This window comes from Rhopilema esculentum, chromosome 8 (genome assembly GCF_057945365.1).
Source record: "Rhopilema esculentum isolate cy_ngs chromosome 8, ASM5794536v1, whole genome shotgun sequence".
In the NCBI taxonomy this organism is placed as follows: Eukaryota; Metazoa; Cnidaria; class Scyphozoa; order Rhizostomeae; family Rhizostomatidae; genus Rhopilema; species Rhopilema esculentum.
The window spans coordinates 8777634-8804534 of record NC_142822.1 but is presented as its reverse complement, the minus strand read 5'-3'; the positions used below and the strand labels follow the sequence as shown (position 1 = coordinate 8804534).

The window sequence follows — 26901 nt, the reverse complement described above, 5'->3', positions numbered from 1 at the left end:
TGCCCTGCGAAAAGACGAAGCAGTTCCGTACGCAGGGATAGTCTTATCTCAATCAAGTATAATCATCTTGGCAGCTTCAGACGTACTCAAAACAGGTTCCTTAATTTCAGGTATTTTCTTATGCTTTAGCCTCATTCTAAAAAAAAAAACTAGTTATATGTGAGTTATCATCAGGGATGTCAAAAGAACCTGAAACTTGGAGGGACCTAGGAGAGAGTGGCAATAAGTCGCGGTTCTTTTTCTAAGTCCTCTTCGGAGTAACCTTTTAAGTCAAGCTAGGAACACGTTCCCCAAGATATGACGTCCTATTTTGGCTAGGAATTTGAAGCATGCTAGATATATTTTTTCCTTATATTGACTGGATTTTGTTAACTTCAAAGACACACCTCATACTACCAAATTGTAAAGAACCCTTAAACCTAGAGTCGAAGCAATGATTACATTCAAACAAAGTGGCAGACTAGGTCAGTTGAAAACAATTTTACTTATGTCTTCTGGTTATAAAAACTATTGGCTATATATTTTTTTCAGATTTCGCGAAAGGACAATTCTTTTAACCGGGAGTTTCATAACGCTTGTGGCATTTGTTGTCTTTCTGCCTTGGGGAAGTGAGCGCCCTATACTTCAATCGAAAGGTGCGTTTATGGTGGTCGGAAGGACTTGTTTACACGAAGATCACCGTTTTATCTGTTTGTGAAACAACTCGCATGTTAAAAACATGTTCCTTTAGAATTTACTTTTTATCCATTATCAGCTTCATTTTAAGATGTCGCGAATTGGTTGAAGCACGACAACAAAAAACTCACAAGGTTTGATTTTCAATCTATTTTTTTTCCAACCAAAACGAACAGCGATAACATAAAAAACCACAGCGGAAGCTCACGCCCCCACTCTTCTCCTCACGATCAATAAAACTGTGTGTCTCACAAACAATAAAAAGGTTAAAGGTTATTAAGAATAATGTAAATTGTCTAGTTCTCTTGTGACCTTCGCAGTAACGCACGCCTCCGCGACACACTCCCCCATTTGATGTCCCTGGACAGCAAATGTCAATCATCGGTTAAGTCTCTACTCTCATCTTGAATAATCTTTCAGACTGTTCCTGCTGCGAGTTGTGCAGCCTTTCGCTTAGGTCTATATTCCTCAGCTTGTGGATTGAGCTCACGTGTCTGTACTGCTCTTTCTCTTTCGCATGCTAACTCCAATGGATACAATAGCTATACAGCTCTTTCTACAACTGTCTTTCTTGTTTTGACTCTTGCCGCTCTGACAACTCCATCTCTACTTGCCTTTGTTCTTGTCGTCTGCATGAATCAGCACCACATCTCCCTCACTAACTGTCTTCTCTTTTCCCCGATTTGTTAAGTTATGCCTCTCTCTTAGTCCCCTGACATACTTGTTTGTCTATCTTTTCCAAAGGTTCTGCTTGCACTTTTCCAAATACTTGGCTCGTTTCCTCAAATCTTTGTTCTGTAAATCATGAGCTTCTTCATTTATCAGTGAATTATGATGGCCTAACAGCATTATGTTGGGAGTTAATTCTGGTAGCTGAATATCGCCTTCCACATAACACAAGGGCCTGTTGTTTAGGGCTATCTCCACATCCAACATGATCTCTTTCAACTCTTGAAGGCTAAGATTTGCTCTTCCCAAAACTTTGAACATTGCTTGCTTAACGAGGCCTATAATGCGCTCAAATTGCCCTCCCCACCAGTTAATTCTGGTAGCTGAATATCGCCTTCCACATAACACAAGGGCCTGTTGTTTAGGGCTATCTCCACATCCAACATGATCTCTTTCAACTCTTGAAGGCTAAGATTTGCTCTTCCCAAAACTTTGAACATTGCTTGCTTAACGAGGCCTATAATGCGCTCCAATTGCCCTCCCCACCAGTTAATTCTGGTAGCTGAATATCGCCTTCCACATAACACAAGGGCCTGTTGTTTAGGGCTATCTCCTCATCCAACATGATCTCTTTCAACTCTTGAAGGCTAAGATTTGCTCTTCCCAAAACTTTGAACATTGCTTGCTTAACGAGGCCTATAATGCGCTCAAATTGCCCTCCCCACCAGGGGGCCTTACTTAAATTGAACTGCCACTTTATGCTGTTCCTTGCGAGATAATTGTGAATCTTTTCACTTTCCATTATCTTTCGTATCTTCTTTGAGGCCGCTACGAATGTTTTGGCAGTGTCCGTGTAAATCTTGTTCGGGCGACCTCTTCTTGCTATGAACTCTTTGAGACAAATCATAAACTGATCAATTGTCATATCTGTAACAACGTCAATGTACACTGCTCTTGTCAAACTACACGCAAAGAGTAGAATGTACGCTTTCTCTTCCGTGTTCGCTCTAACTTTGTATGCTAGGGGACCTGCAAAGTCCACCCCTATGACCTCAAATGGTCTCGATCCTTCTGTGCGATCTTTTGGTAACATTCCTGCTGATGGTTGACTATAGGCTTTAGTGTGAAACCTCTTGCATCCGTGACAATTGCTCCGTATTCTCTTTACCATCTTCCTAAGCCTGGGGATCCAGTATGTTTGTCTCACATATGCCATCGTCAGACTCACTCCCCCATGTAATGTTGTGATGACATGGGCGTCAGCTACAATCTTCTCACTGAACAGTGAATCTGTTGCAAATAAATTGGGTAACTTCCTTGAATCCTCCCCATGCACTTATAAATCCCTTGATTGTTCTTTTGAAGGTTTAATCTCTGTTGCTCATTTTTGAATCTCTCTGGGCTCTTGCTACGTGCTTGAACTCTCTTGATCCACCACATGATCTGACTCTGAATCTCCTCTGTTGTGAGTGGACCCTTGATTCTATCAGCCTTCTTCGTTCTACAGTTGGTAGCAAATCTGTTCATCCATGCCATCAGCCTCATGGTGTTCCCATATGTGTGTTTCTCTAGGATTTCGTCGAATTGATCTCTCATTTCTACTGAAGCTTTGAAAATCTCTTTGATTGGCTTTGCCTCGACCTCTGACTCTTCTGTTGACTTTGTTTCTATGTTGAGTGGCCAATTTTCTGCATCTGATAACCACTCTGGACCTCTGAACCAGCTCGTTGGAATTCTGTTTCCAGGACACCCCCTGCTCCCGATGTCTGCAGGGTTATCTACAGTGCCCACATGTCTCCACTCTATGAAATTCTTTTCTTGAATCTGTCTTACTCGATTGCTTACAAACTGCTTATAATTTCCATGTCCCTTTATCCAATGTAAAGCTACAGAGCTATCCAGCCATCCATAGCAAGATCTGACTGGAAGCCCAGTGAGGCTTCTCCTTATGTTTGCCAGCAGATTGGCTGCCATGTGGCCCGAGACTAGCTCAATTCTTGGTATCGTTAGTCCCTTCTTTGCTAGCCTTGATTTAGCAGCAAGGAGTCCTTGACTAACTCTTGATGGTTGTGTGATCACTGCATAAACACAAGCTGCTGTCCCAAACCCACTTGAATCACCAAAGGCGTGAAGATCAATCGAATCTATGCTTTCTCTGAATTCTGATATGCTCCTGGGAATCTCTACTTTGTTTGGTAATGCCTTTGTCCATTTGTTCCACTTGTCTGATAACTCTGTGGATAGCTCTTGGTCCCATGGCAGTTTTGCATCACAAACATCTCGCTAAATGAGCTTTCCCCCCAGAGTCACTGGTGATACAATGCCCATAGGATCATAGACTGATGCCAAGTTCTTCAGCAAACTCCTCTTTGTTACATTCTCTCTCCGATTTTCTGGAAAAACTACCCCAAGAGTATCCGCATCTTTGTTCCAAAGCAAATCTCTTCCCACTCCTAATTGCTGCTTTGCAAAACTCTGCTCTGAGATCTCTGAATCTGTCTGTTGTATAACATCTTGCTCTAGCCCTGGCAGGTTTGAGTGCCACTTGTGTAACTTAAAGCCAGCTACATCGAAAATCTTTACAACTTTATCCTTCAGCTCTTCCATGTTAATTTGTGTTTCTCCAGATAACAGAATGTCATCAACATAGATACAGTGTCGTATCTCCTCTACTTCCGCAGGAAACTGTGCTTCTTGTGAACGCATGTGCTCTTCTATTGTAGCCCCTAATAAAAACGGTGATTGATTTAGGCCAAATAGGGTGCGTGTAAATCGGAATGTCTCTACGTTCTCTCTGTCTCTGTCTTTAATCCAATGGAAGCGCAACACATCACGATCCTCTTCCTTGATCCTGATTTGTAGAAAAGCTTGTTTTAAATCCCCTGCAAGTGAGATTGGTCTTACTCTATTCCTTGCTAGGATATCCCATATAAGGTTTTACAATGGTGGCCCTGTCTCTAAACATTCATTGAGTGATGGTGCATTGTTGTTTGGCTTTGCAGATGCATCATAAACCACTCTGACTTTAGTGCATTCAGCTGCTTGTCTCACCACTGGCTTGTGTGGCAGGTAAAAGGCCCTCCCCCCTGGTTCATGTTCCGCTCTTTCAATGATTCCTTGTGCTTCTTGGTCCTTGATGATCTGATCGTACTGTGTAAACAGCTCTGGTTCCCTCTGAAGTATCTGTGCTAACTTGTCTAGCCTCGCAAGGCTTCCAGCTTTGTTATCTTGTAGTGGTGGGCAGTTTGCCTTCTATAAAAGCCCTGTCTCATAGTAACCCTGTGGCTGTTGCTTCAACTGCTCTCTAAACTCACTGTAAACTGAATCTTCTTCCCCTTGTTGATGATTTTCTAGTCCTAGGACATCTAGGTTGCAAAGGCGCTCATAATCTGCTAATGTCCCTTTAGCGAAGAACATATGACCTGCATCGGCATCTGCTCCAGAAGATATCAGCGTCCAGCCTAATCTTGTATGCTCACCTACAGGCTCTCCCGGTTCCCCAATTTTGCCTTTGCATCTGTTTTGATCTTTGCGTATTCTGATGCCCCCAAGATTACATGGACAGGAAGCTCTGGTTTTTGATCGACGTCATCCATCGTTACTCCTTGTAGATGAGGGTATTTCTTTAGAACATCTTGATACCTTGGATTCTTTACTGAAAGCAACACCTCTCTATCAACTTTGCTTACATCAATTTCTAGCTTGAAGTCCCCCTTAAGATTTTGTATCTCCACATTGTAAATCTCAATTTGCCTGTTTACTGTGCTCAACATCATGTCTATCTGTCTGTTTTGTTTTGAAAATGGCCTTTTTCCAAGAATGTTCACCAGCTTATCTGAGATGTATGAGCTACCAGCCCCCGTTTCTAGTAAGGCCCTGCATTTTACACCATTTACACTGACAATAACAATGGGATATATTACTCCTTGCTCCCCTGTTGCTAATAAAACTTGCTCTGGTTTTTTATCACAAATTGATGTATGATGTCTCGCACTACGAACTTGAAATACGCTTCTCACCCTACATTCTGCGGCTCTGTGGTTGGTTCCTGTACAATTGAAACAAAGTTTCTTTTTCTTCAAACACTCTCTCCTTTGGGTTATTTCTGTCACTTTTTTGCATTCAACTGATTTGTGGTCATCCCCCTCACAATAAATGCATGGCCTCCTTTTCCATTCCTGCCTTACTTGAAAGAATTTTTCACGTTTCTGTGTACCCTGGTTAGCTTCGCGGAAATTTGTACTTGCCCCCCTCTCTTCTTGGGATATGGGATTTCGCTCAGTCCATCGTCTGAGTGCGTTTACTAACTGGGGGAATCCCCATTCCTGCCAGCTGTCATCGGTACGAACTAAATCTGCACGTATCCCCTCAAGTTTATCTAATGTTGCCCGGGTTAGACCATTTATTTCTCCTAATTTCCCCATCGATTCTAGGGCCTGTACACTGATCACCAGCTTCCCATAAAAATCATGAATTTTCGCAGGGTTCCCCCCTTTAATGACTGGCAGCGCTGTGACGTTCTGCACATACGCATTTATGATCTCTCTTGATTTACCATATGTAGATTTTAGGATTTGTTTTGCCCTTTCATAACCTTCTGTTGTAAAAGGAAGACCTTCTACGTTAGCTCTGACTTTTGGCATAAGCAACTCTTTCAAGTAGGAAAATTTCGTGACTTAATCAATTTCTATCAATCTTAACTCTATCAATTTCAGCTTCAAATTGATTCCAAAATCTATACCAGTCTAGATGGGTACCCTGAAACTTTGAAAAAATTAGCTTTGGCAACTTAACCTTTGTTGATTCCTGTTCATTTGGAGGTGAAGTTGATTTAAGTTCCTCCAATCTACGCTCATACTGAAATTTCTGCTCATACCTAGCTTTCTCCAGCTCCGATTCTACCTCAAACTGCCGTTATTTTGACGATAAAAGCTCCTGTTCTTCCTCTCTTCGCTCGCTTAATTTGATCTGCTTCAAAGATCCTCTCATTTCCGCCATGATATGATCAAATTTCTTGATTTCTCCCTCGATTTTGTTGCTCTAGTTTCGAATTTCTCCTGGGTCGTCATCATTCTCCAATTTCAGCTCCTGTACGTTGGTTTTCAGCTCATAAACTTCTTCGATTTTGGATTCATAAATCTTTAGTTGTCTCTCGATAGCCTTGCAATCCTTTGTGTTCAAAATACCTCGCGTTTCGTCTTCGATAAATTTCAACAGGCCTAGTTGCCCTGCGACTTTCTTTGATAAATCCTCCTCGCTTGCTTGATTCGCCATACTCTCGATTTTTGGTTGATCTAAACTCCACTAAAGGTCGTTGATTTCTCCCATCTGGGGTGCCACTTTGTCGCGAATTGGTTGAAGCACGACAACAAAAAATTCACAAGGTTTGATTTTCAATCTATTTTTCCAACCAAAACGTACAGCGATAACATAAAAAACCACACCGGAAGCTCACGCCCCCACTCTTCTCCTCACAATCAATAAAACTGTGTGTCTCACAAACAATAAAAAGGTTAAAGGTTATTAAGAATAATGTAATTGTCTGGTTCTCTTGTGTCCTTCGCAGTAACGCACGCCTCCGCGACAAAGATATTCGATTTGCTTTTTTGTTGAATTGTTCCTTTGTTTGCAAATTAGTTACTATTTCGTTATTAATTGCAAACTAACAAAACTTACATCTCATTTTATGGTGTACATTTATGCAATACTTACTTGCGATTGCTCCTGGATATCTAAAGCAATCACTTCTTCTTTTAGATTCAATTGTTGTCGGAAATGTTTCAAAGATAATATTGTCACCCGGTTGCCCAATCAAGTACAACTGGTGCAAAACCACGCCCAAGATACGCCCAATTCAAATTGCTATCGGGGTTTTCTTTGCGTTTGTTGGCTATGCTATGTCCCGGATTGTCAGTAATCTACTTTATTCAAAAATAATTGGACCAAGGAAACAGGTGAGACAGCACTATGTTTCCCTCATTCAAAAAGATTATTCTTTATAAAACTAACAAATGTGACTGGTATCATCAAAATGTATTGGTCAAGGAACCATGCTATTAGCAATAGCAAGTAAGGGCCACTGTTAGAAAGAACAGCACAGGGAATCTGGTAATTGAAAGGCATGTTGGTGCTAATATCGTAAGGCAAAAAATAGCCCCATTGACCATTTTTATATAAATTCTATCAGATTCCATCGTAAACAAGATGCTGATTTTATCTAATATTAAATTGGCGAAAGTGTTTTTATATACCATATTCATCAGTAGCATCACTGAAGACCAAAACGCTTTGACATCGTATCGTTCTCCTCTCAATACGTTATCGCGTATGTCTTTATTCCATACAGTATTTATCAGCGGCATCATGTACACTGAAGGCCAATACGTTATGCTATCACGCTGTTTTCACCTCAATACGTTATCGTGTACACCGCCCTTATCTACCGTGTCCATCAGCAGACCGAAAGACCAATACGTTATGATATCGTTCCCTCCTCACTACAATACGTTTTCATGAATGTCTTGATTTCGCGCCATATTTATTAGCGGTAACGTGTAAAGAGAAAGCTAATACATTATTATATCATTCAGTATTCGTTCAAATACGTTATCATGCATGTCTCACTGTGTCTATCAACTGCATTGTGTAAACAAATAACTAACCAATACATCATGATATCATACCGTAATCATTTCAATACGTTACCGCAAACGTCTTCATTTAACACCCTATTCTTCAGGCGTTTCTTAAAATTTAAGACTAATATTGCATGATAGCGGGAGTTATCGGGTAAACGAGCCTTTATATTGATAGAAAAAAATGTCAAGAATCAAGTTAGAGCTCCTCGGTGGTAAAATCAGACTTTCATTTTGGGGGCCCAATCCTACGATTTTCCGACAAGATAACATCTTGGATCATGTCTAATTTTTAAGAAACTGCACATTTTGATAGAATTAGATGATTTTTTGACGGGAACCTTTCGAAATTTTGGCTGACCACGCCATAATTAGGTAGCAAGAAGAACAATTCATTTATGATTTTTGATATCAAGATCTGAGGCAATTCATGATACAAGAGGTCAACCGACTACACTTTTGACAAGTCGTCGCTTCTTTTTTTCTTGTTTTCGTCAGTAGGAAATACGTTTGAAAATAACTTTTTTTTCGGAAGAATCCGATGGAAATTTCGGCTAATCTTTACGGAATTGAAATTAAATATACAATTCACAAGCAGTTTTGATTTTGGTCATATAGTGTTTGATTTATTACTTAGTACTGCCAGGCCGGTCACATGGGTTGTGTGGGGGTGTAGTTCCCCCAAGAATAGACATTTGTGTTTTAGTCGATAAAACTGGGTTTTTTGTCGGTAAAATTGGGATTTTGACGGGTAGATAATCTTTTTAAATTTTCAGACAAGAAATTGTCCTTTCGGTAATTTTTAAAAACATTCAAAAGATATTAAAAAGTTCTGCAGTTCAGTTCTGCTGTTGATCCAGAAGAGGATTTTCAGGAACATCACAAAAGACGAATAGTCCCAAGAAATTTGACAAAAACAGAGACAAAAATATTAAAAAGTTCTGCAGTTCAGTTTTTCTGTTGATCCAGAAGAGAATTTTCAGGAACATCACATATGCATTTTTAGCCATTCTAGAAGGCTTAATTTCAAAAAATTTCTTTCGCGTCGGATCCAGCAATGGCGGGTCTTCCTATGTCACTAAACTTGATTTTTAGCCCCCCAGGCTCGATTTTGTGGCCCCATCTCTGAAAACTGCGAAGCACAATGCTCCAAGGATCGTCTACAATCTCTTAGACTAATTTCGTGCGAAGAAATACTTTTCACAGAACTTAAATTTGCTCTCTGTTATCAAGAAGTGGGTCAAGTTGAAGAACAGAAGACTTCAATTTCGAGTTTCTAAAGGTTGAATTAACTACGTGACCACAAAAGCTTATTTTAGAACTTTCATAAAACTAATAGCTTTACAGCTGAAGTTGCATTGTAATAGCTGAAATTTAAATATTAACAATGCCAAAATATTCTGATTGCATTAACGTAGTGTAATGCTGCCAAATTGTACTCGTTAGATAAAAACTTGCACCCTCCCCCCCCCCCCCCCCCCCAAAAAAAGGTTTCCTGAAACAGGGCCTGAGTACTGGATAATTTTTGATCAGCTATCCCATGGTAAAAGTTTGCAAAAAGGGTCACAGAGAGGTTGTAGAGGCCCTTGGCGGTAAAAGGAGAAGATGCAGATCACGTGCGAGCGAAGGGAGCAAACAATTTGGCAATTACGCCCCTTAGATTAACTTAAAATTTCTTTTCAGAACGATTTCTTGGAGTAATTTCAACACGTTAAACGGTTGTTAAATTCGTTGGTATGTTGCAGTAAATCTGATCATTTGTTGAGTATAATTCGCCAGCCACAGGAATGAAAGAAGGATGCGTGCTTGCCTCTTACCCGGGGCCAAATCCACTTACAATGCAAATTATAAGGAAAATAAGTACAGCATATTGTGATAGAGGTACTAAGAAAGATTTACACTCTCAAAAAAACTTTGAAGGCCATAAGATGGGAAGCTATGCAATCAATTATGTTCATAGTCAATAGGAAAACTATTGTCAATTGTTTCTATTGACTGTGCTATGATCAAGAGTGCGTGGTCTCTAAATGGAGTAAATAGCCATGTCTACTTTCAGTGAAGACAATTTTCACTATGTCCAACGTGTGTCATAGTCTTTTAAATTTCTAAATTACCATGAAATCTGTACCCTTTTTGACACTATCCTTCTAGTATGCCTATTTTATCAAGTCTAGCTCTGTATGAATTCAAACTTCTTCTCAATGTCCTAGAAAATACCTTCAGATGGTAGGTAGGAACAAATACAAAACTTCGATAGTGCAACGTTGGTTGGTCGGTATTTTGCATGAATACTGACAAAAAAGTAAATTAATACACTCGTTTTTTTATAAGAAACTGGCTATAAGAAACGAGTACTGGAGAGTCAGAGAAATCAAGAAACTTCAGTACTCGAAGCAATAAAATTAAGAAACTATTAAATCATGATAAAACTAAGAAAAACGAAATTTTGTAAAGTCCAAGAACAATATTGCCTGTTGGCCTAGAACTTAAGACACAAGGGATAAAAATAAACTTCCCACATCTAAATGCAGCATCGGAATGGAAGCGAATCTCTTGACGTGATAAAAAAGCTTACGAACATTTCATAACATCATTAATGACATCATAATAAAGAAAGTCTTGAGAAACAATGAATATTGAAATTTCCAGAACACTGAGAAACGGGAGTACTCAACATCTACCTTTGTTTCCTATAAAAAAATGAGTGTAACCACATTGATAACATTTCACAGAACCATCGCTACAATAGCAGGATCATAAATAGGGTTTGTTGCTATGGACTTGACGCCTCATTGCTGAGTCATAAAGATTTTATGTTCTGTGTACAATGGGTTTTTTTTGGTTGCTTGAGCTGGTGGCCGTTAAATACATTGTTACGTAAATTATCTATTACTAGAAACATTTTTTCCTATCTGTTTGTACTTAGTTGTTCTATAATCGCATTGCTACTGGCTACAATGGTTTCTGTCCTAAGGCCGGTAAGTTTATTCATTGACAATATTTTCAAGTCTTTTGAACGATTTTCAATAGCAAGCTGTCGTTTTAAACTTTTTATGTTTCAATATGGTAATCTATCAGACCTTCATACAAACAAGAATCAAGACCACATGAAGCGAATTCTTAGCGCGGAGGCACTAGTGGAACAAAGATAAGGATTTCAAAATCCGAATCGACGCCCAAAAGCTCGTAAAATTACTGCGAAGAATTAAACAGTGTTCAAAATTGTTTGGTGGGCCAGAAACCGTAGAACCGCCTGAAATTTTCGCAAAAACTGTCAACCCGTGCAATGCTATCTTGACACGAGACTACACTAGAAGCCCTATACCCCAACTTAAGAAATCAGGCTACATTCTTCGCAGACAGGCTTCAGTAGGGCAAATACACACGAGAACTGAGAAATTTAAAGCTAGTTTTTTCCAAATTGTTTATCTGAATGGGAAAAATTCGACCCAGAGATCAAACAATCCTACTCAGTAAGTGCTTTCAAAAAACAACTATTTGCATTTATCCGTCCACCTCAAAAACTAGTCTACAACATCCACGACCCAAAAGATTTATCCATTTTGACACAACTTCGTGTTGGACTTAGCAAGCTGAATTTTCACAAATTCAAACATAACTTCAGTGATACCTTGAATCCTTTGTGCCCAGTAAATGATGGTATTGAGGATACGGAACACTTTTTGCTGCTCTGCCATGCTTATGATACAGATAGACGTGATCTTCTTGATAATGTGAGGGCTATATTGCAACCCTATGGATTAACAAACCTTTCAAATGAAGCTTTACTGCAAACAATTCTTTATGGTCATGAAAAATTATCTTTAAATTTAAATACAAAAATTCTTGAGGCAACATTTTAGAATATATTCAGACCTCTATAATGTTTCATTAAGTAGTTTTAAAAATCTTCTCTTCTATGTAATTTGTCTTTCATTATTCTTGTTTTGTTTTTTTCAATGTATTTTGTCTTTGTTTTTGTTTTAACTTCCAAATTTTGAGTGTTTTTTTGTTATTAGTAATCTGTAATATGTAATTAGTAGCATACAATGTAATTCCAATTTGAAGTTAATATTTTTAATGTAATGGCCACAGGATTGCTATGTATTTCCATGCTCTCTGTGGTATCGTCTTGTAGTTGTCTGTTTGTAAAATTTTATGACAATATAAAAAAACCCGTGCAATATTTTTTCTACAGTCGTACAACCGCGTGCAAAATTAGCTTAAACCAAAGATAATGCTATTTTTAATTAAATATTAATGCAATGGCGCCCGCTGTAAATAAGTTTAATGTTTAGATTTTTCTTTCATACATGCAAGTTGTAAGGTTTTTGATGTGAAATCCGACAAATGTAACTGGGATTGAGTGAAAACGGAAAGCAATGGGGATGACATGTGTCTAGCTCCTTCGCTAATTCAATTCAATTTACTTTGATTCAATATTTGTTAAATATAACAAAAATAGATTAACGGTTGCCTAAAAAGCAATTGTTGTTTTTTCCTGACTTTCATCAGTATCTACCCTGGGTACCAGAGCCAGAAAATTTCGAGCTCGTCAATTCGGCTAAAGTGAGGTCGCGCTTGTTGCAACGAGACGGCTAAAGTGCCTTAGATATGCATATATATTCATAGCCTATCAATAAAAGTGAAAAATATTGTGTCTACTCAATAGTATGTTGACGTTGAAAATTTGATAAAAAGATTATAAAAAATATTCTATTCACAATTTGATTTACTTATGTAAAATATTTTGGCAATTTACAATGTGCTTTTATAGTGCAAACGAGGAGGATCTTCGGAACGTATCTAGACACGCGCGTGTTGACTAATCAGGCACGATCTCACTTTAGAGCCAAGAATCCTATTTTCCATTTCCGCGCTCGAGGGTATTCCATAAAGTGCACCTAAGAGAAAGCCTAATAATTTTCCAAATCCATCGTTTTTGGCTTCTGATAATCTAAATCCTCCATCATCACTGTTGAAATCGAATTCATCAACATCGTCTGAATTCTCGTCTTCGTCAATCGCTTCTTCAAATTGTTCTATGCTAATATCAATATTATTAATATTATTATTATTAATACTTTGGTTTGAAATTGGCTGTTCGAAATAGCTAAAAATAAAAGCAAATTAAGGCCAACTATTTACAAAGGTGTATACAAGAGAAATACATAATAATTACAAAAAACCTAAACTATATATAAAAGTTTTTTAAATCCTACAGTTGCAATGTTTGCATTTTGTTGTTTTAAGATGTTTTTTAAAAACAGTGGAAGAGACTGAAGTTTTCACTTCTATAGGTAATTTTGCCCCTACTCTTTGACCGATGAACCTTACGGTATCTGTACCATAGCATGTGGTTCTCACTTTTGGTAGGTTTAAATTGCTCGAGCTTCTTAGTTGATACGGCATTGCCTTTTCCTCAAAATTTCCATAATAAACGAGGGATTCAAGTGATTCTTTGTTAAGTGAATTTCAACCATGAGCAACTGTAGGTTCTTCTGATGTATAGATACCGAAATATCATTATCTAACAATTTCTCGTAAGGAGAGGTGTTGTCTTTGTATGCGATTCGAAGGGCCCTTTCCTGTATCCTGTTTATCTTGTTATTAATATTTTTGTCATGGAACATCCAGATTAATGGGCAGTAGCTGAATTGTGACATTATAAAAGGGTTCATCATCAGTTTAATTTTTTCGGATTCCATGAAAATCGAAATACGAGATAAAGCATGCAGTTTTTGGCTGGCCTTTTTACAAAGAGTCTGCACATGAGTTTTGCAGCTAAGTTTTGTTTCTAGTGTAACTCCCAGAAATTTTAATTCGTCACTTTCTTTTATTACCATATTGCTCACGATATTGATTTTATGACGACACAAAGATAAAAACTTTATAAGGGATTTGACCGTGATTGGCGACTAGGGGGGTAAAGTTTCCCCCGGAACGATTTTTGCGGTCAAATCCCTTACAAGTTTTCAAACTTCATTTCTCCTTAAAATCTAAAATACAAGCTGGAACAATATGAAAAATGGTATCCCGCCAAAAATTATGGCGATAAAACCAAATCTGCGCTTTAAAAAGTCGTATAATTAAGTTTGGAGAAATTTCCAAAACGAGGTCGTAAGTCAAATTGGTTTATCGAACATTCGGTGAAGAATCTTCCTAGACATTCTGCTAGACATCTTTGAAACCGGGATAAAAATTTTAAAAACCGGGAGACCGGCAGAAAGCAGTCAAAACCGGGAGTCTCCTGGCTGAACAGGGAGGGTTGACAGTTGCCCTCTTCAAGTGCTGGCTTTCCTGTGCTGCAGCCAGTTATTTTTCAGAATAATTTCGAATAGGTTTTTTTAATTAGGTGACTTAAGAAGATTATAGCCTCCCCCCCTGAACACAGCTACTCACCCCTAGAGGCTGTGTTCAGGGTGGTTTTAATCCCCATAGTCATTGTCGTATAAATGTGTTTTCTGGGCTAAAGTGTCTGTTTCTTCCACTTGTAGATCGACTGAAAAGAAAAATTTGAAAATGAAAGAGATTCATAGCTCAAATATGGAGAAGGAAAAGCTCCTGAACGGGGCAAGGTAGTTCATGTTTTTGAAAGCAGATTTATGGAGAATGTTTTCTTAGCTCTTCCATTATACAAACTGTAAAAGAGTTTTCCTTATGCTCATTCATGCAATTTTAAGAAAAACAAATGAATTGGTCTTTTATATAAATTTGAACACAAATGCCACAGCTTTTTAAGTAAAACTATTTTGTTGGCTTGACTCTAACCTCAGAAACAAGTTTGAGAATATTTTCTCCGGTGCCCAATATAGCTCACCTGAGTTGGAAGTCTTACGCTTAACAGGCACATTCTTAAGAGCTAGACATTGAGCATACCCACTATCATGATCAGTGATCCAAGAGGGAAATTGCTCCTCCCCTGCAAAATGAAAAGCCAAAGACAAAGTAGAGGGACACAAAGCAAAGAGTTTCCACTTTTTTGTTAATTTTTTATTGAAAAGATTGCTGATAGTTTAGGTATCTTACCTATTAAAGCTCACCTTGTTTGCTATTGGCTTATTTTGATTTCCATTGTCACGTGCTACGTTAAACTGCGCACGCTGACTTATTACAGGCGAATCTCTCCAGCGCAGAGTAGACTAGAATGAAAGTTACGTATTCAGTAAAGTGCATTCCTACCCGGTATGATACGCGTTATTGTATTGCAGTGACAGTGTGGCAAACGAAACAAAACAAGATGATCAACACGAGACGCCTGAAGAGTACAAATCCAGATGGAGGACAATAAGAATCACTTACTTAACTATGACACTCAGTGCAATGGGTAAATGAAACGTTGTTGTTTTTCAACGAAATTGTAGTTGTACATCAGGTCAAATCTTGCAATTAATTTTTGCAAAGCATTATTTGAAAACCTCATCTTGAAATTGTTGGAAAACCTAAACTTGAAATTTTTAGAAAAACGCCAGAGCACAGTGACACGATGGGGAGGTTTCCCCCCATTCCCTCAAAAATTTTGAAATTTCCTGCATTTTGCCAGATTTTGGTCTTTTTCTTGGCGCTTTGCCTCGTTGCCCCCGCTCAATTAGTAGCCAGTGGCGTACCGAGGGCTGCATCAGCGGGGGGTCCGGGGCGTAGTCCAAAATTTTTTTGGGGGACCACGCCCTTAAAACACTCGCAAATCCGGGGAAACGCCCTTTTTGCAAAATTTTCCCCCATTTTTTATTCATGTTAGCTACGGTAAATAGCAAAGCATTTTACAATTGTTATTGACACACGCATACAGTATACTACCCTCCCCCCCCAATAAGCTTTACATCGTTTTTGGACAAATCTCGAGGACCATATTTTAGAAAAGTGGGGGGTACGGACCCCTCCATTCCCCTTCTTGGGTACGCCATTGTTAGTAGCAAAGGACAAGTTGAGACTGCAGCACATATGAGCTTATACGAAGAAATAAATGTCTTTCAAAATTCCAATTTGGTTTGATTGGTTGGTTGGTTGGTTGGTTGGTTGGTTGGTTGGTTGGTTGGTTGGTTGGTTGATTGGTTGGTTGGTTGGTTGGTTGGTTGGTTGGTTGGTTGGTTGGTTGGTTGGTTGGTTGGTTGGTTGGTTGGTTGGTTGGTTGGTTGGTTGGTTGGTTGGTTGGTTGGTTGGTTGGTTGGTTGGTTGGTTGGTTGGTTGGTTGGTTGGTTGGTTGGTTGGTTGGTTGGTTGGTTGGTTGGTTGGTTGGTTGGTTGGTTGGTTGGTTGGTTGGTTGGTTGGTTGGTTGGTTGGTTGGTTGGTTGGTTGGTTGGTTGGTTGGTTGGTTGGTTGGTTGGTTGGTTGGTTGGTTGGTTGGTTGGTTGGTTGGTTGGTTGGTTGGTTGGTTGGTTGGTTGGTTGGTTGGTTGGTTGGTTGGTTGGTTGGTTGGTTGGTTGGTTGGTTGGTTGGTTGGTTGGTTGGTTGGTTGGTTGGTTGGTTGGTTGGTTGGTTGGTTGGTTGGTTGGTTGGTTGGTTGGTTGGTTGGTACTGCTCTAATGGCCGACTCTCGTATGTGCAGGGAATTGTTAAGGACGGCCGCATGTCCTGTCAAAATGATTTTAAATTGATTGCAATTAAGCATTTGCTGACTTGATCCAGGACGTCATATTGTCATTTGTCGCGCCATAGTCCATTCGGTAACAAATGGCGCGCAAGTGCAAATTTCTTAGCTCGTTTCTACTTTTTGTAGAACACTCAGCGATTTACTCATCAGTTTGGCCTCATTTAAAAAAGGTAATTTTTCTTCTATTATGCCACAGTTATTTGTCTCTAGTGTAAAAGATCTAGGCCTGATTGCATGAGCATCGCACTGATTGCACTTAACGTAAAATTCACTTTAAAATTTAGCTTGACGGGGCTTGACGAATTCTTAAATGACTTCTTAAATCAATGAAGTATGTCGGTGTTACAGTTCCTACATCCTTGATGCTAGAATCTCAATTATTTAATGAGAAATAACAATTTAAATCAATTATGAAGAACATAGAACGTGACGGATAAGATGTTGAATGCAAGTCCTGAGATACAGGACCCAGATCGAACGACGATTCATAGAAATTTGTAAACACATGTAAACAAACATGTATTTGTGAATACATGTAAACAAAGTTCTGCTTCAATTTTGTAGGTTGACCAAGAAGTCAATGCTCAGTTTCTGGGTTTGGTAGTTAGTGGTTACAGCATTTTTCAGGTTATTGGATCCGTTGTGCTCGGTGCTTGGTGCCAATACCGTCCAGCTATCGAGCCTCTGTTGGCAGGTGCATCTCTTCGTTTTATTGGGAATGTTATTTACGTATGTGCAGAAAACTATCCTGGTTATGATGGTAAAATGTTGATTTTACTTGCAAGAATTACAGTTGGCTTTTCAGCAGGTAAAATGCTATTTCACTCAAATTTGTCTCAAATAGTTGAATAATAATACAAGTCTCTGATCTGAGACTTTATCTCTAGAAGAACAACAAATTGGTATTGCGTTGTTAGTATTTTGATTCTTATGCCAACCAATATTTAGTGTTGGTAGCCACTCGTATCTTAGAGTTACCAAAATCTATACCGACACTCTTGCGTTTCCTTCACCAAATAATATTGCTTTTTATCATCTCAATGGCCGGCCACACGTCAGAAAAGTTCAGCTTTTACCCTCCTTCTTGGTGCCCTCTCCCATGATTTCGCCATCTTCATGTTTGGAGAAAAATCTGAATGTATTGTTCTAGGAGACCTAGCTGTTTGTCGCGCTGTGATGTCCCAATCGACTGCAAAACACGAGAAGAACAGTGCATTGAAAGTTATGGAAGTAGTGAAAGAATTAGTATCTGGAATTGGTCCAGGTGAGTAAACCATTTTTCTTGTAAACTTTGTTTGTTGATATTATGATGAAATGACACGTTTCAAAGAACCACCTTTCTCCTGTTTGTGTAACTGAAGTTGGATCATTTCTTGCAAGTCGTGCCAGGTTAAACTGTACGTAAAATATAAGGGTTAAGGTAAAGGAGAAGATAAAATAAAAGGAAAGATACAAGAAAAGGTAAAGGGAAAGGAAAAGGGAAAGATAAAGGGAAAGATAAAGGGAAAGATAAAGGGAAAGATAAAGGATTTTCCAGAATTAATCGCGTTAACAAAGCTAATACTTTAATCAAACACTTATGAAACGTCAGAACAATGAAGGATAATTTTAAACTAGGAAATATATTTTATATAATTACCCAGCTGTTTTGGATTTAGATCTATTATCAGGATTATTATCAGGATTATTATCAGGAATATTATCGGGAACATTTTAAATCGTGATCACATGACTGTAACACTTAACCAATCAGAGCAGCAAGAGGTTTCTCTTTCATTATGTACATCTAAAACTGCTAGGTGAAACGACGACCAGGCTTTGCCAAGTATTAAAAACATAGTCAACAAAAGGGACCAGTTCAATGACCGAGATACCGAGCACCGGGGGCCTTGGCCTCCCTATAAGCTTATGTAGCAAAATTAAATCCTTTTTTTGATTTGTAACATTAATTATAGCTGTTGTTACTCCTATTTAGCTATCAGGGCTGGCCCAAACCCCAAACCCTGGACCAGTCCCTTATACCTTGGGTTCCAAAGTCTCTGTAACTTAGTCTCATAAGCAAAATTTATATCTATCATCAGGACTATTCCTAAAAAAGCTACCACATCAACAGTTTCTTAAGTCTCTCGTAACAAGTGTAAGTTCCTTATCATGTGAAGTCAAATTTAACAGGCCACTACAAAATATTTTTAATGCTGTCGATCTTTGAATTGTTGAAAGACCAAAAACAGCCATCAAAGTCATGCAAATGGAAAAGTTGTGACTGAAAGGCTTTTACAACGTGGCGTGGATCCTGACTAGAAAATGGCACATCTTATTTATGTACTAGAAAATCAGCTCAGTTGATGAAGCTTTTATTATTGCAATTTGAAAGGGAACGTTAGATAGTTTTTATTCGAGATAAGGATAAATTTTGCGATCAAGAGAATGGTAGGGCCCAATCGAAGCAAAAGAGCTAATTCCGGAGTATTTTATTTTTCAGCTCTGCAAGCTGTAGCCGTACCTCTGCTGGGCAAAGGAATACATTATTCGTTTGTGAATATTGACATTTTCAACATTGCTGGATGGATCGGAATAGTGACGACATTTTTCAGAATATTCATCACTCTTATCTGGTTCAAAGAACACAACATTGATGTGAAAGACAGCACAGGCAATATATCATGTCCTTTTCTATTTGACTTCATGCAGTGTATCGTAAATATATTCAGCTACTCACAAATAAATAAAGTAAGTAAGAATGCTCGCATTGTTTAAAGGGCCCATTTTCATCACGCAATGAATTTTTGCAATTGGTGGAAGATAAATGGTGAAATAAGCTATAAAGTTTTCGTAAATCTCATTTCCGTAAATTGTTTGAAGGAGACTTTTGAGTTGATTTAAAGTAAATCTGATTTCCACAAGCTTTCTTCAAATAAAACTGATTGAAGCAAGAGGGAACTCTACAAAGAGAGTGTATTTCTGCTTCGCATGGTTATGTTTAACTGGAAGATTAAATAGGTAGGGTAGTTGCTTCTCTACTTGTGTTTATTCAGCGCCCACGTAGGTCACTTAATGATAAGGGGGCAAAATACAGAAGTCTAGAGCATCGGTTAAAACTGAACGAGAACCCAAAACCATCTGCCTAGATGCATTTGCCGCAGGGCTGTTATCTGCTAGGTTCAAATCATCTGTCAAAAAGAATTTTATGTATTTTCATATACTGTGTTTCGATTTTAGGTGATCTTCCGAAGCCAAACCTGCGTGCTGCTTTGGTTACAATAATAGCCTTTTTCGTCATTCTATACAATGTTTCGACGATTCAAACGTAAGCTGAAGTTTATATCCAACTAATTTAGATATCAATTTTACCATTCTGGTATTATAAGAAATGGGTGTACAAGCGGTATCACAAGGTCAAAGAAAGGCAAAAAGATCGTGAAAGAATAAGAAAGGATGTGAAAGTAAAGGGGGTTTAGAAAGAGTGTGGGTCATATAAAAAAACAGATGCAAATTGACGGTGCAGGTTTTTGGTAGATGTACTCTAGACAGAGACGTAGCCAGGGTGGGCATTTGGAGGGGCAAAGACTAGGCTGACAGCAGAGGAACTGAAGGAATTTTTTGCAGACCAGACCCCTTAGATGCTAGTGATGCTTCATTGATAATTTCTTGATGTTGGGCGAAATGTTGGATCTTTTGACCACCTTGTTGGGTCACCCAACATTGTAAATTTCGATGTTGGACGAAAATTGACTGAATTAAAAAATGTTGGCTGCCGACGTCCAACAATTCTTTTCTTTTGAAGTGTTTAGTGAATTGTTGGATCGTTTGACCACCTCAGCCAACATTGTTAGCTCTGCGCACACGTAGTCGGTACTTTTCGGGTTGATTTCGTTCGCTTCGACTCTTGCTTCGAGTTTCGCTTCGATTTTCGCTTCGACTCTCGTTTGACCATCAACGTTGGATCACTTTCCAACATTGAAAAAAATGTTGGGTGAAATGTTGGGCGAAATGTTGGATCGTCTGACCAGGGCTTTACCCTTGTCTTATCCATTACACTTCTTTTATCTCTTTTGCTAAATATCGAAAGGAATGACTTTCTTTTGTTTGTATCAAAATTTGATTGTTAATCAAGTAGTTTTCTTTTCAAAGGTTTTGGCTTGGAGGGGCCGTCGAGACGTATTTGAAGGTGGAGGGGCCAAAATATCACTGTCTTGATAGGGCTTAGGAAAGGCCATCATCTTGGTTGGCGGTAAGAAAAATTTTAGAAATGTGGCATCTTACAGATGGCCAGAAACTTAAACAAGAAGGATTTCAAAAGAAATCTGCCAATCTTTTCCCCTTGCCCCCCGCCCTTCTCCACCCGGTTTCGACGGCACTGCTCAGTTCTTCTGAAATGGTTTAAATATTTAGTGGAAATGATATCTTTTCCAATCATCTCTAGTATGACAAATCCATTGCTGGGAGACGAGTTTGCCCTGCGAAAAGACGAAGCAGTTCTGTACGCAGGCATAACCCTGTCTTCATTAAGTATTATCACCTTGGCAGCTTTTATCATCATCAGACGTACACAAAACAGGTTCCTTTTTTGTTATTTCCTAATAACTTAGCTTCATTCTAAAACGAAAGCTAGTTATATGTGAGTTATCATCAGGGATGTTAAAAGAAACTGAAACTTGGAAAAAGCTAAGGGGGATGTGACAATATGTCGCAGAAAAAGGGTCCTTTTTCCAAGTCCTCTTCGGTTAGGGTGAGTTTCCCCAAGTTATGACGTCCTCTTTTGGCTAGGAATTCGAAACGTATTACTTTCCCTTATATTGAATGGATATTTATTTTGATAACTTCAAAGACACACCTCATACTACCAAATTGTAAAGAACATTCAAACAAAGTGGTAGACTAAGTCAGTTGAACACAATTTACTTATGTATTTTGTTTTTATTTGCAACAAGACAGAAAATGTGCATTTGGGAAATTGGTTACACAAACTAGTGCCTCTGAAATGTTTTTTATCATCAATAACTGCAAAATTGCTCAAGCTATAAAGAAATTTTCTTTACTACACAGTTGTTTTTCTTGTTTTTGTCAAGATACAAAAGTTGTGCTGTTTCAGCAATCTTGCCCAAACTTATAAGAAATTTTCTAAACTTTTGGTGCTGGCAACAGAAAATCGACTGCTTATGTGCTTAAACTGACCTATATACAGAATTGAAACAGTTTTCTTTTTCAGATTCCGCGAAAGGACAATTCTTTTAACCGGGAGTTTCATAACGCTTGTGGCATTTGTTGTCCTTCTGCCTTGGGGAAGTGAGCGCCCTATACTTCAATCGAAAGGTGCGTTTATGGTAGTCGGAAGGACTTGTTTACACGAAGATCACTGTTTTATCTGTCTGTGAAACAACTCGCATGTTAAAAACATGTTCCTTTAGAATTTACTTTTTATCCATTATCAGCTACATTTTAAGATATTCAGTTTGTTTTGTTGATTTGGAATTGTTCCTTAATTGCAAACTCAAATCTCATTTTATGGTGTACATTTACGCAATGCTTACTTGCGATTGCTTCTGATATATGAACCAATCACTTCTTCTTTTAGATTCAATTGTTGTTGGAAATATTTCGAAGATAGTGTTGTCTCCCGGATGCCCAATCAAGTACAACTGGTGCAAAACCACACCCAAGATACGCTCAATTCAATTTGCTATCGGGGTTTTCTTTGCGTTTGTTGGCTATGCTATGTCCCGGATTGTCACTTATCTACTTTATTCGAAAATAATCGGACCAAGGAAACAGGTGAGAGGGAACTACATTAACAACAAAATTTTTCTTCAGTTAAATTTTCGACGGATAAACGTGGTCGAAAAAATTTCGGACATCTTTGCAGAATTTCGTCGTGACAAATTTCGTCGTGGAATTTTAACACAAAGATATCAACATATTACCAAAATCTTCAGAGGCAAAACCATACAGGTTGCTTAACACTCAATCCCATAGGTACCAACTTCGTGGAGTCTTAAGGGCTTGAGCACCCGCTCGGTATTTGGCTCAACCCCTCAGGCAGCATGTCAGAAAAACCAAATTAAAGCTGTTATTTACTCAGTTTATGCAAAGGTGGGGTCAACAAAGATGCTTTTAGCATTCAAAGGGTCTCTACTTTATATCTAAATGGTATGACAGTTTAAAGACAGAGTATATTTAAATATAAAAGTGTGAATATGACAGGAAATGTTGGTCTGGAAAGTTTGCTTCCTGGTGAGTTCAAAATTTGGGTTGAAAAGTGCAATTACCCGGAATGAATGAAAGAAATAGTACAGTTAATTAAAAATAGACAGAGATGGAATCTTTTGAAACCGGTGACAAAAGACAGCTAGAGCAGGTAGCCAGGGTGGTAAGATGGGGAGGTAAAGGGACAAAAGCGTGTTGATCAGGGGAAAATTGGAGTCCTCATCCTTTAGAACGCCAGAAAACGCCCTCTTTCAAATATTTTTTTTGCCACGGGGCACCCGCCCCTCTTACCTCCCTCTCGCTACGCAACTATAAATTATTTTCATTAAACAATGGTGATAACGAAGTTTGTTCAAGAACCGACAATGATGATGATCATCATGAAGCCGACGGTAAATTCAATTATGGAGACGTTGTAAATGAGGAAAAGGACGTGGTTGACAGTGAAAAGATAAAACCGATACCTTGATTTTATTCCTAACCTCATGTAAGAGTTTTTCTATGCGAATTCTCAAAAATCTTGATGCAAAAAATTTCGTCCTGACCAAATCTGTCCAAAATTTCGTCACGACGAAGTTTTTTCTAGTTAATTTGTATTTACTTCATTCAAACAAATATTATTTATAACACTAATAAAATGTATTTATCAAGTAACATTGCCATTAACAATAGATGGGAAGAGCCACTGTTAGAAAGAAAATGACAAGGGGTCTAGAAATGGAAAGGCACGTTGGTGCTAATATCGAAAGGCAAAAATAGCCCCATTGACCAACTTTATATAAATTCTATCAGATTCCATCATAAACAAGATGCTGTTTTTATCTAATATCAAATTGGCGAGCGTGTTTTTATATACCATACTCATCAGCAGCATCACTGAAGACCAAAACGCTTTGACATCGTACCGTTCTCATCTGAATACGTTATCGCATATGTCTTTATTCCATACCATATTTATCAGCGGCATCATGTGCACTGAAGGCCAATACGTTATGCTATCACGCTGTTTTCACCTCAATACGTTATCGTGTACACCTCCCTTATCTACCGTGTCCATCAGCAGACCAAAAGCAAATACGTTATGATATCGTTCTCTACTCACTTGAATACGTTTTCATAACCGTCTTGATTTCACACCATATTTATCAGAGGCAACTTGTAAAGAGAAAGCTAATATGTTATTATTTCGCTCAGTATTCGTTCAAATACGTTAAGATGCACGTCTCACTGTATCCATGAAATGTATTGTGTAAACAAGAGATCAACCAATACGTTATGATCAGTGGCGGCTCGTGGGGAAAATTTTTGGTAGGGCTGATGACGTATTATTTGAAATCTAAAGCTATAGACACGGAACGTCAAGAATAATAAATAGCCTCTCCATTCTTTACTACCTCTAATCAACGAGGCTGTCATTATTTTGAAAGTTTCGATTGAAAAAAAACAAGTGCCACTATTAATCATGCATAAATTTTAATAAGCAAAGTAGTAAACTATGTGTAATGTTGGTGTGCTCAACTTTATTTATTCAATTCCGCTGGACCGTTTCTCTCTTCACAAAAAGGGGAGTTCGTGGGGGATGTCCATAAAAACATAGACAACTTGAATATGGCGAACCCGTAGACGATATCCTTTGCATTGCATATCATGGCAATTAAAATTTTTTCAAAGAACAAAAAGTTCAAACTGTTAATTGATTAATTTTCATATGTCGTGAAGCTAAAATTGTTCCAGTTTAAAGCCTGCATTAGAAATATGATTTATGCCATTAAAAGGCCTACGGCCTAGCCTTCCCATTATGAGCTTATTTCAAGATCGGCAAAATTAATTCTGATAAAGATCTATCTTGTATGCTTTATTTCAAAGTTTTGAAGCTAAAAATGCGAGTCTTCGAATACACGACACTCTGCTACGTTCCACTTCAAGATCAACATTGCCTATCACTTCAACAAAAATTCAGCTACCGTTGAATTGAATTATTTGGGGCTAGTTGAAACTAGCCCCAAAGGAATGCAGATTCGAGCAGAATTGGCCAATCAGAAGGCAGTCATCCATTGAATAGTCGAGTCATGAGAGGCACTTGATTGGTGCATTCTCTGCTAGTTTGGGGCTAGCCCCAAAAGCCCGGAAGATGGTGTCTGAGACCCCGTTTACACTGTCCCGGGACAATTTTGTACCGTTACGGTTCGCAAGTGTTTACACTGTCGCGGTTCCAAATTGTTTCCTTTAGCCGTTCCGTTTACACTGTACCGGTACAGTGTAATGGCTTCAAAATTTAATGGCAGAACATTGTTTAGAAGAAGCTGTATTTAGTCAACCAAGGCTTTTATTTTGCCGCCGAAGTCAACAATCAAATTTTTATTGAGAGTTAAAATGGAGTGGAAGGCCGATAAAAACTTTACTTGGACGAACGACAAGGTGGCTTTAATTTTCAGTGTTATTTTAGACTACAAAACTGCAAAGTCTAATCAAGGCTTGGACTGGGAAACACTACAAGCCTTTTCTGTGGTCGTCTTTTCTTCAGCATTTCCTTTTCTTCAGAATTTGACAACGTAGTTACGCCACAATCAAAGCCTCGATTACCTGAAACAGCCATACAAAAGACCTCTTTGTGAATCCGTGACAAAATCGTCTCGGATAGGTGTTTACACTGTCCCGTTCAAAAACGGAACCGTGACGGTACAAAATTCGTTCGCTTTCAAAGCAGGGTCCAAACTGTTCCGGAAAGCAGAGCAAAATCGTCACGGTTCCACAGTGCTAGTGTAAACGGAAGGGCGAACCGCGACAGTTTTGTCACGGTTCCAAACTTGCACGGGACAGTGTAAACGGGGTCTGATACGCGTGTTTGTTCAGTTTTCGAAAGAACCGCGGGCAGTGGGACCTAAACAAACTAGAGAATGGACAAACAGTGAAACTCGAAGCAACGAAATTAGTGAACAGTGCTAAATTAATAATGGACGCTGATTTTATTTACGTTTATAAATCCAAAACATATTCTTGGAAATCTTTGGTGGAGCTGAGCCTCACTAGCCCCACTAGCCCCAATACACGAGCCGCCACTGGTTATGATATCATACTGTATTCACTTCCATACTTTACCGCAAAAGTCTTCATTTCACACCCTTCTTCAGCCGTTCCTGAAAAATGCAGACCAATATTGAATGATAGCGCGCAGTATCGTGTGCGCTAACAGACCCTTGCATTGATAGAAGAAAATGTCAATAATTACTTTAGAGCCCCTTTTCCTTACATTTTTTAATTTTGACATGAATCAATTGTTTGATCTTTTATCAGGGTTTGTACATGGCCTTCTTCAGCTGTGCTGGCTCACTTGGAGATTTTGCCGGACCACTGTTAACGACTTCATTGTATGCACATTTTGGACCAAGAGGATTGTTTCTTTGTGCAGCGATTGTAAACTTGATAACTGCTACGATGATTGCAGGTTTTCAAACAATATTAGTTCCATTCGAAGAATATATTAAAGTACCTATCGCTGATGAATGATGATTCTAGAATAAAAATAACAATACTCTTGTGTCTCTATTGCTTTATAAATTAAATTATGCACTGGTTATATAAAAGATCTAACTTACTTGGATCTCGAAAAAATCACTCTGAGGGCTAATTATTTTTGGGCTATTTCTTAGGAAAACCAGATCTAAAAGGCAAACATTGTCTTCCATTTACCTTTTATGGAACGTTTTCTAAACTCTATATAAAATGCGGATGGCCGTCTTACACGATCTGAAGTTTCATCTTGAGCATATGTATTGCATTTATCTATTTGTTGTAAGTCTTGAAATATTCTTAGGTTAGAACGTATGGAAAAAACTGCAAACTAAGTTTTGACAGGAAAAAAATAATATCTATGAAAAAAAATTAGAAAAACAATAGGAAAGAAAATTTCTTAGTGGTCTGTACCCCATCTTCCTTGTATTTATTGAAATTTCATTAATTTTGATTTTTTGGCCTTTTCCTGTTTTTTTTTGGTAAAAAAGCATAGAATTTGATATCTTATTGTTTATGGGCACAGGGTTTTTTGGTTTCGTTGAATATTTGTGCTGATTCTTTGATTTGATGTACCAAAAATAGTATTCTGATAGAAAATTCAGCCTGAATATTTCA

General features: G+C 38.4%; 1 protein-coding gene and 1 pseudogene across 1 annotated transcript; one reads left to right on the top strand and one right to left on the bottom strand.

Annotated features, from left to right (window-relative positions):
• Positions 1-26407, top strand: LOC135694826 (major facilitator superfamily domain-containing protein 8). Its single transcript, XM_089109771.1, has 12 exons — positions 1-110; positions 14477-14557; positions 15191-15306; positions 16696-16739; positions 17134-17377; positions 17720-17833; positions 19052-19222; positions 19789-19876; positions 20993-21127; positions 21779-21882; positions 22145-22341; positions 26068-26407. Exons 2-12 carry the CDS (start codon positions 14502-14504, stop codon positions 26278-26280), a joined length of 1482 nt encoding a protein of 493 aa, XP_088965897.1. The 5' UTR covers positions 1-110; positions 14477-14501; the 3' UTR covers positions 26281-26407.
• On the bottom strand, positions 4282-6258 carry LOC148959849 (uncharacterized; annotated as a pseudogene).
• Positions 26408-26901: the final 494 nt, after the last annotated feature.